Source organism: Morchella sextelata (assembly GCF_020137385.1).
Source record: "Morchella sextelata strain SCLS chromosome Unknown scls_23, whole genome shotgun sequence".
NCBI classification, from domain to species: domain Eukaryota; kingdom Fungi; phylum Ascomycota; class Pezizomycetes; order Pezizales; family Morchellaceae; genus Morchella; species Morchella sextelata.
The window spans coordinates 968,053-976,889 of record NW_025408638.1 but is presented as its reverse complement, the minus strand read 5'-3'; the positions used below and the strand labels follow the sequence as shown (position 1 = coordinate 976,889).

The 8,837-nt window shown below is 46.5% G+C and overlaps 3 protein-coding genes across 3 annotated transcripts; 1 reads left to right on the top strand and 2 right to left on the bottom strand.

The window, feature by feature from the left end:
• Nucleotides 1-217: 217 nt before the first annotated feature.
• On the top strand, nt 218-3,417 carry H6S33_007488 (uncharacterized protein; the record flags this gene model as incomplete). The annotated part of the gene is made up of 8 exons (XM_044838843.1): nt 218-627; nt 685-740; nt 802-975; nt 1,035-1,059; nt 1,121-1,127; nt 1,669-1,687; nt 1,749-1,770; nt 2,190-3,417. 8 exons carry the CDS (start codon nt 218-220, stop codon nt 3,415-3,417), a joined length of 1,941 nt encoding a protein of 646 aa, XP_044689024.1.
• A 782-nt stretch (nt 3,418-4,199) lies between these two features.
• On the bottom strand, nt 4,200-6,015 carry H6S33_007487 (uncharacterized protein; the record flags this gene model as incomplete). The annotated part of the gene is made up of 10 exons (XM_044838842.1): nt 4,200-4,260; nt 4,319-4,436; nt 4,502-4,536; nt 4,601-4,682; nt 4,745-4,764; nt 4,827-4,887; nt 4,946-5,023; nt 5,164-5,283; nt 5,439-5,447; nt 5,973-6,015. The coding sequence occupies 10 exons, from the start codon at nt 6,013-6,015 to the stop codon at nt 4,200-4,202; spliced, it is 627 nt and encodes a 208-aa protein (XP_044689023.1).
• Nucleotides 6,016-6,408: 393 nt separating this feature from the next.
• H6S33_007486 (uncharacterized protein) lies at nt 6,409-7,261 on the bottom strand (the record flags this gene model as incomplete). Its single annotated transcript, XM_044838841.1, has 2 exons — nt 6,409-7,111; nt 7,164-7,261. 2 exons carry the CDS (start codon nt 7,259-7,261, stop codon nt 6,409-6,411), a joined length of 801 nt encoding a protein of 266 aa, XP_044689022.1.
• Nucleotides 7,262-8,837: the final 1,576 nt, after the last annotated feature.

The following is an 8,837-nucleotide window of genomic DNA, read 5'->3' as shown; positions in this document are numbered from 1 at the left end:
TTGCTGATAGGTCGCTCACCCGCATATTAGGGACGGGACATTGAAATCGACATCGGAGATACTTATCGCTCAATTATCTCGCGAGAGCAGACTTTGGCCAAGACGAGGCTTAAAGCCTCTCAGCTATTTGGGGAGAGGGGTCGCAACTCTCTAATACTTCCCCATACATCTAACCATCAGACTTACTCCAGATACCTCGGGGAGAACGTTCTTCAATATGGCTGAAATCGTGGGGCCGGCTGCCGCTATCGTCGCACTCATCAATGTCATCGGAAAAGCAGCCTTTATGGGCCATGGCTACCGTGAAAAGGTCAAGGGAGCTTCAGAACAGATTAAGAGGCTTGTAGACGAGCTCGATTCTCTGAAGCTAGTACTCATTTCTCTACAAAATCATATTGAGCAAGATCCAGATTCGTTGCAAACACTCCGGAGGCTTGGTCCTCGGCTCACAAGATGTGAAGAGGATGTACAGTTACTTATCAAAAAGCTGGAGAAGCCCCAGTCCAGATGGAGGTGGTTCTTCAGGCGACTTAAATGGCCTTTGGATGAAGCAGATACTCAGCAAACAATTAAAGGGCTTGACAGGCTCAAAAACACTTTTGCTTTAGCACTCAACGCCGATCATATGTATTCCTACTTTACCAAGAGTTTATGCTGGTTATGTTTTTCTAACTGTATGTGTAGCTCCATCGCACGACGAATTGAGCGAAACACCAAAGGTATACATAACTCTGGGAGAAGTAAGTACATAAATTGCCCCCAAGTTAATTTGACGGGATATTAAATCTATACCAACTTCAGTGGAACAACGTCGGGTTGTGTTGGGTTGGATATACGCTAGGCATTTTTATAAGAAGCACCGCAAGATCAAAGGTCGCCGGCATCCTCATACAGGTCTGTGGATATTGAGAGATATAGAGTTTATGAAATGGTTCTCGGATACAGATTTCCAAATACTTTGGGGCCACGGTATTCGTAAGTATGAACATTATTCCTCGCAGTAAACCATTAATAACTAATAATTATTGGGATAGCCGGAGTGGGAAAGACATTTTTGAGGTATGAAATCACTCGATTCATAAACTTTGCAATTTGGAGGGTCCTGACAATTTTTATTTAGCTCTGTCGTAATTGACCACATTGAGGAACATCCACAACTGAAGGCGAGTCGTTATGGGCTAGCCTATATCTACTTTGACTTTAAAGAGCAAGATCAACAAACACCCATACTTGTTCTTGCAAGCCTGGTGAAGCAGCTCGCCAGTCAAATCCAATCTCTCCCTGCCGAAGTTGAAGATGTATACCATAGGCTTGAGCCAATGGGCAGGACTCCAAGCTTTGACGACTTATACGGGATGCTCCTTGCAACCAAAAATGCGTTTTCCAGGGTGTATCTTATTTTTGATGCCCTAGATGAGTGTGTCCAAGAAGATCAAAGAGAGGAGATACTTTTCTTATGCCATCGCATGGCAGGGGACGGAATGAAGTTATTTGTGACTAGTCGACCGCACACACCAAACATCCAGGATTCGTTCAAGTACGTGGCCAAGATAAAGCTCGAAGCCGAGAAGGAAGACATCGAAAGCTATGTGAAACAAAAAATTAATGAGAATCTAACATCAATACGCTTTGTCTCGAGGGTAAAAAATAATGTTATATCCGATCTAGTTAAATGCTCTCGAGGAATGCAAGTATTATTACATAACATATTGCAAACTGCAGTCTCTTATTCTGACCGAACTCGATAGATTCCTACTTGCGCGATTTAATGTCGAATACATCTGTCAACAGACTAGCGTAGAAAACATTCTGGACGCGGTGGACTGGGTGAGAGGTTCATGGTCTAAAAGTAGGCCTCTAAACGCTGCCTATGAGGGATTTATGAAAAGAATTCAACGATTAGAACAGACCCGTACAGATGTAGCACTCAAAGTTCTCACGTTGATTGTTACGGCCAGGCGGCCGTTGACAGTTATTGAGCTTCAAAACGAGGTTTTTGCGGATCCCAGACTCAGGAGGATAGGAGTACTAGATGAAAGAACACTCCTTGACGTCTGTGCCAACCTGGTATTCATTGATGATACTACTAGAAAGCACGTTCGTTTAATACACTATTCAGCACATGAATATCTTCTCGAATATCCTCTCCTCAAGATCGCATCCTCAAATATCGCTCCCTCAAATATCAGCTCCCCAAACACTACCCCTTATAATACTGGCCTCCCGGATATCACCCCTGTGAGAATTACCCCCCAACCACAAGGATATAGGACCTTCAGGCCTGGTGTTCAAGAATACTATAATAATTCGGAGTTTGACGCATTCGATGATTCGGACCTTGAAACAGAAACAACTCATGATTCGGGCATCGAAATACCCGACTCCCCAATATTTTCCTTCTCCCATGTCAACATCAACGCTGATCGTGTGCGTGAAGATGACGAAACCACCGTAACCACCGACATCGTATACAACCAGATGATTGAATGCGAAGAGGCCAAAAATCGCGCCGATGAAAACCTCAGGAAGCATAGAGAGCACCTTCACCGGAAAATAACAAAGAAACTGAAAAATGCAGAGCTACCAGACGGTGCAGACCCCACCGATGCTAGCAGTCACCTAAAGTCGTTCCTACGGGAGAAAGCTCGAGAATCAAAGGAGGGAGATCGTCAAAGACGAGAGCGAGAAACAAGAGAGAAAGAACAACAAGAGCGAGAGCAAAAAGCAAGGGAGAAAGAGCGTCAAGCGCGAGAGCGAGAAGCAAAGGAAAAAGAACGTCAAGAGCGAGAGCAAAAAGAAAAAGAAAAAGAACGTCAAGAGCGAGATCGAAAAATAAGGGAGAGAGAACAACAAGAGCGAGATCGACTAGCAAGGCAAAACGAACGTCAAGCACGAGAGCGAGATGCGAAGGAAAAAGAACGTCAAGAGCGAGAAAAAAAGGAAAAGGAACGTCAAGAGCGAGAGCGAAAAGCAAGGGAGGTAGAACAACAATTACGAGATCGAGCAGCACAAATGCGAGAACGAGTAGCAATGGAGAGAGAACGCCAGGAGCGAGAGCGACAAGCAAGAGAGAAAGAACGTCATGAGCGAGAGCAGGAAGCAAGAGAGAACGTACGTCTAGTTAGAGAGTTAGAAGCAAGAGAGAGAGCACGTCAAGAGCGAGAGCAGGAAGCAAGAGAGAACGTACGCCTAGTTAAAGAGCTAGAAGCAAGGGAAAGAGCACGTCGAGAGCGAGAGCAGGAAGAAAGAGAGAACGTACGTCTAGTTAGAGATCTAGAAGCAAGGGAGAGAGTACGTCGAGAGCGAGAGCGAGAAGAAAGAGAGAACGAACGCCGAGCTAGAGAGCAAGAAAAAAAGGTGCAAGATAACGCTAAAAAGGCTAGAAAGATTCAGAAGAAGCGTGGTTCGAGGGGTTAAGTATTTTCAAGGACCGATTTTTGCGAGTAGAACAGGTAGATAAAATGTTAATGAGAGGCGTTTTGTTTCAGGCGCTCGGAGAGGGAGGGAATTGGGGGGGATGCAATTATATGAGAACGAGTTCTCTATAATACCTCCTTTCCTAATTCAGGGCTTCATATGGGGAATACTAGAGGATGTGGCGATGAAAAGATCCACGAAGGAATTGTTTTTCCGCCTCCGATATATCTTTTCTCATACTTTGTGTTTAACCACTCATCTAGGAGGCCCGGCTATGACTTTGGTATATTTGTGGGTGTAAAATCTCAGTCGTGACCATAGATTCTTTTGTTATTACTCTCTTTAATATTTCCTTTATATTTCACTAGTACTTTGTTCTTTATACATTTAGTTCTGCGAAAATATATATGTATGTGCCTCGTTTCTCAAGTTATATAAAATTCAGCCAGGCGGTACTGTTTCCTCAACTTCCATGTAGTATCTGATCTACATGTTATGCATCATATCACTATCAAGAAAAGGGTCGCAATATAATACACACAATTAATAGCACTCACTACTCGGCGGAGAAAACTCTTTGAATACAGTATCTCTGAATCACGGGACTAACTCAAAACTCCACGTGTTTTTTTCTCATTTCTTGAGCTACTACGTTTTATTTACATCCATATCTTCCTCCTCGAGCCCCTCCAATATGCTTGCTTCTTATCTTATTTGTGTAGGTGTAGCTGGAGGACGACAGCCAACATCATACTATTCCAACCCTCCAACCGGCAACCCACCTACCTATTGAATAGGGTTATGAATATGCAACTTGACCTGTGCCCACATCGGTATATATCACTACGACAGTGTAGCCAGCCGTCAGTATAGGACAAAACAGAAGAGAGGAAGCAGGTACGGTAATAACCGGAGACATAAGCCTATCCTTCCGGCCAGGTTTGCTCCAAGCGTATCCAACCCGAATTCCTCCAGCGATGTGCATGTGAGGGATCGATGGGATGGCTGTTCATTCTGGGCTATACGAGATGGTCGGTACAAGTATTCTTCTTAACGGGAGAGGAGGGTGTGTTTGGGTTCATACATATGTTTCGAATTGCACCCCCGGCACCAATACCGCTGCTCGATGTGAGGTGCAGGTGCTTTTCTTCAATCCTCTATATTCAGATGGAGCTCATCCTACCAGGATCGCTGCTGGCCCAGTGAAGCGGAAGGTCCAGACACAGTAATAAAGAGAGTTGTCCCAAGGGCTTTTGCGGCTCTGTCTATTCACTCGCCCGATGGTTAGTTCTGGAGTAGTTTGATTCGGAGAGAAAGTGGTACTAACGTGTTTGTATATCCATCTCCCTGGATCACTTCCCATACTCTCCAAGGAATGCCTGAGTCCCAAATATGATGGAACTACATACATGTAGCTATGGCAGTCCAGAGATGTCTGAATAATAGTACTCGTTCTCTGGAGCTCTGCCACTAAGTTTCCGTTAGTATTCATCTTATATTCCAGCTCAGGAGGTCGGGGGTACCTTACTTTCTCTGCAGTTCTCAGAGGTGGTGCAACTCTGGGAGATACAGAAAGAATTGATGTTCACGGTCCAGATATTGGAGTCTAGTTCTAGAATCTAGCACTCATCAATCGTTTGAAGGATAGATGCCCATAGTCCAGATATCGGCAGGTGGAGTCTATCTCCGAGGGCTGCGATTTGAAGAAATGATATTCAGGGTATGCAGTAAACAGGCGATACGTACATGCCTTAGAGCTGCCCCTGCTTGACGAAGTACCAGGATGATCGGGGGAGAGAAGACTACATGTAAGTTTTTCAAGGTTCCCCGTACAAGCTTCAGCGGCCGCGGCAACCCTGTCCCGTTCTGTCGATCAGTAATTTAAACTTCTACCTGTCAACGTGCAACGGAACCCCGTACTGATAGTGCAGCGGGCTTATGGTGTGATTGTATGCACATATGACAGAAGATACATATATATATGTACTTATCTACCAAGGTACTCTACTGTGGATACCTACTATGTGCCTCTATGCAGTATCATAGGGTACTCTATATCGAAGCTGCCTAATTGAAAGCTTCGATATATAGTCAACAATTGCACTTAACAGGCACTGCATTTATATGTGAACCTACGTGCAGAATCAAATCTCAGTGGTGATAAATATAGCTCCCACCTGTCGACCTTCCACGTTTTATCCGTACAATATCCTCACACCGCTCCGCTGTACTCTAAAAGAACACACCACCTCGTTTAATGGGCGTCTACGCGCCTAAACCGGCAAAAAATGCATCCCGACGGCACGGCAAAGCTCATCGCCGACACTACTCGGACAAATTCAAACATTAGCCGGCGGGGGCGGGGCTCACATCGCACACCACGCACTACACGTGGGAGATCTAGATGGCCAAGGGAAATCTTATCTTGTGCACCCTCCCATACCATACATGCCATACGTTACCGCTCCATGCAGGGCAATTAATATAATCCACGAGTGAATAAATGAAAATATGTGCTGATGTCACTGTACATAACTAACTAATCCTCTACATACCAAAGTAAGATACAAAGCCTGTGTGGGGAAACAACGACCGCATTCCTGATTTTTTTTTATTGCTCTCCGATAGCGAGTGGAAGGTGTGTAGTGCAATGCTTTACCCATGTTTTCGGTGCGGGAGCACACACAATCACTCGTTCGCCGGTTATCTCGGATATGAGCGGCCCACAACCCCTCACTCGCACGGACCATCCGTTTGTGCCCGAAGAGGGAGACAAGAAAAAGGAACGAAAACGATAACAAACATTGGCAGAAGAGGGGGTGAGGGATGGAGAAATCTCTTTTTCTGTTCGAGAAGAGCGAAATGGATGAGTCACGTGGTATCACTCGAGGAAGCTTGACAAAGAGAGCTCATGAGAAGTCATTATTAGCAGTACCTAGAAATCTAAATAATTGTTACAGTGTTGACTTCCCTATCGTACCGGTCTCCTGTCTATAACATATGCCTAACCTCCGTCTCCTTGATTGTCATCTCGCCCACCAACTCACTCACCACTCCCGCAAGCTCCCTCCCTTCCGGGACCTCGTCATGAAGGCCTCGTGCCCTCACAAGCCTTACCCTCTGCCCCTTCCCCCCCCTCCCCCTCGTTCCCTCGATTCGTGCCCTCCATGCCAGCGACTGCCGCCACGACAGCAACTCATCGTCATCCGAGTGTACCAGCACTGTCCTTCCTCTGTATCCCGTACATCCTTCCCACCCTGGCGACGCCGCACTCCATTTCTCCCGCTCTCCAAACGCGCCCTCAACAAACCCAGCGTACCCTGGGTACTCGTCGACTAGTCCCACAAGGTCATAGATACCCTCGACACCCACAACAGCCGCTGGCCATAGCCCCGCGGCCCCCAGCTGCGGCAGAACTTGGAAGACTAGTGTTGCGCCGGCGCTGTGGCCCACGAGAACTACACGGTTAGGGGCCACCCCGTAGTTGTCGCGCAGGTAGAGGATTCCAGAGAGGACGTCGTTGAGGTGGTCGGGGTGGCGGGCGGCGGCTTGAGGTTGGTCGGGGTGCGGTGAGAGGCGGTAGTTTAGTGTTGCGGCGTTGAGGGTAGGGTGCGTGAGGAGGATGTGGTGCAGGAGCGGGTGTGCTGTAGATTTTGTAATCAGGGGGTCGCGCCAGGCGCCTCCGTGGATGTAGCTAGCGAAGTATTAGTATGAGATTTGTGGAGAGAGGGGATGAGAGGAGCAACATTAGCCAGGGTGCAGCGGGGGAGGAGTTCTGGTGGCAGACATCCAGGGTTTGGAGGGGGTGGGGGCCATATGGGACGTTGGTGCGGACGGAGGACATTGCTATGATGATTTTAGGGTGCCTCTCTTTATTCTTGTGGGCTTTTTGGTGCTTTTCTTGTTGTGGTTGGCGAAAGGTTTTGTACTGGGAGTGGTTGGGTTTTTATGATAGTTATGAATTGTTGTCACGCAGAGTAGAGTTTTATGCATATAGGTCATTAGCTATATGTTATCGGCAGAAGCCGCATTGGGTCGCAGGAATGATATTGATTAGACATCTGGAACCCTTGCCAAGGTCAAGCCCGCCACGTGGGGGGTAAGTGGGGTGGGTGGGGTGGTGATGTCATTTAGGTTTGATTGACAAAGACTTCGATTTGCAACTAAATCTAAATATGTATAACGGTGCGGTGAGTCTACTCTAGACTGCGTGGACAGGTCGCATGTATATGCCGAGAATCCTCCAATAATTCAATTCCTGGCTTGATGAGCGGCTTCATGCCTACCAGCTATCAACTTGTGCAATCCCGAAGAGGTTGCCATCCTTTGACACCATAACTGACGGTAAATATAACGGTTATGGATAATAGACAGCTGCAGTACTCAAGAACCAATTGTCCAGCCTATCTAGCTCGTTGCCCCAAGATAAGAAGAGTTTCGGTTCCCGACCATGGGATATCATGAAAATCCTATCTGGACAAGAACCTTATATAAAGAGGCCCGTTACCGTTTCCAGGCCAGTCGGTAACCATGCTGCAGAAAAGATCGATTCACCCGTCCGCGTGTCATGCAATGAGAACGGTACATATGCAGCCTCGGCCCGTTTGAGAATGTCAGTGGTTTACTAACACTGCAGGCAGGTATTCTCCCTTGCTTTAGAAGTGAGCATCGATTTAAACATTTTCAATCCGTTGTTTGGGCACACCCGCGCCTCAGATGATCACTAGTATGGGTACACCAGGCTCGGAAGCAATTATTCCTAAGTTACCCTCCACTCTCCGATACTTTTGAAGTCTGGAAGAATTTGAGTACAGTTTGAATTATTTAGCTATCCCGTAAACCGTCAACGCTGACACCCCTCTTGTGAAACAAAAGGTCACAGCAAAATCGAGTAAGAGATCAGCAAAACTATCAGAAACTATTGGCTCTAGCCACGTCTTGGCCTTGTGAAAAAGGCGTCAGCATTGTCTCGACGGTTTATGGGATATGTGACGTTGATCCAATTGGCCAAGGCATAAATACCCCGCAGCCTTCATCAGCCGGTTGGCTGGTGGGTGTTATCGTGTCTTTAAGATTTCTAACTATGTTGTGTGTGGTACGGAGCCTATAATCGGTATATTTATCGTCATAGATGATACAAAAGAGCACATGCAGTGCTCCAGAAAGCAAGCACCCGTCTTCAAATTCCCCGACCTGCACTTCACGGGTTATACGCCCAGGAATTCAGGTCCGTGGACTGGTGTGCTTCCGGCTGCTGGCGGTTGCAGTGGAGGAGATCCCATATAATCTACCGCCATAATACATGTAGTGATTAGAGAAAATAAATGTAGAGAAGTGTAGTAATTGAGCGTGTTATTCCAACTAACTAGAGGAAGGAATGCCCCGTATTTATACTAAAGAAAGGTAACACAAAACATAGT